Source organism: Penaeus monodon, chromosome 27 (genome assembly GCF_015228065.2).
Source record: "Penaeus monodon isolate SGIC_2016 chromosome 27, NSTDA_Pmon_1, whole genome shotgun sequence".
Classification (NCBI taxonomy): Eukaryota; Metazoa; Arthropoda; class Malacostraca; order Decapoda; family Penaeidae; genus Penaeus; species Penaeus monodon.
In genome coordinates this window covers 35,845,713-35,846,500 of record NC_051412.1, presented here as the reverse complement: position 1 = coordinate 35,846,500, position 788 = coordinate 35,845,713, and the positions used below count along the sequence as shown (strand labels likewise).

General features: G+C 36.3%; 1 protein-coding gene across 1 annotated transcript in view; it reads right to left on the bottom strand.

Moving 5' to 3' along the window:
• The window catches only part of LOC119590817, a gene marked incomplete in the record, with an annotated part of 99,057 nt that overhangs the window by 4,490 nt on the left and 93,779 nt on the right, over positions 1-788 (bottom strand). Inside the window, 1 exon segment of the mRNA XM_037939557.1 lies at positions 698-788. Within this exon segment, the coding sequence (XP_037795485.1) occupies positions 698-788 (91 nt within the window).

Genomic DNA, 788 nt, shown 5'->3' with positions numbered 1-788 from the left:
CAAGCAATTGAGCCTCTGATCACCCTCAATTAAGTCTCCACTATGTAAATAATGATATAAGCAGCACAATAGTTGAATAATACATTCTCTATTAAGCAGCATATCAAAAATCATACCAAGCAGAAAAAGGCTATACTAGATAGGGTAGGGATATTAACATTGTAATAATAATTTTTGTCTGACATGCTCAACACAATAAAACTTAAAACAGAAACTCAGTTGATTATCTACCCATGACCAATTTACTTGGGAAATAATGAAATATATAAAATCACAATATGAAGGTGCAACAGCATGCTTAAATTACCATATCAAGTGAAGTTTAAAAGAGAAATTAATGCTACAGTGCACAAAAATTCTGTTAAAGACTAACACTGTATTGTGAAATACCATGAACATTAGGAATTATGTGAAATCATAGAAGACTTCAGAAAAAAGGAATGCACAAGAAAAAAATATTTTGAAAAAGAACAATAATAAAATTTTGAAATATCCTCTTAAAGATTTCAATAGGTCATCTAAGTGAGTCAGTAAGCGCAGATAAAAGACAGATCCCATGCAAAAGCAACATGATCCCACGAAATAAAAGGATAGAAACAGTAATCTCCCACCACCAGCTGAAAAGCTTCAGCAGGGTGTACAAGGATCTTAATCAAGAAAAAAGCCAGGGGGTGGTTGGGTGCCAGCTATCACATGCCTTTTGCGCCCTGGCCTCAGCTCTTACAGTGGCCAGCGGGGTATGGTCATCTATCTCGTCTGTAGCTGAAGCTGCCCCTCTGTCTCGGGAC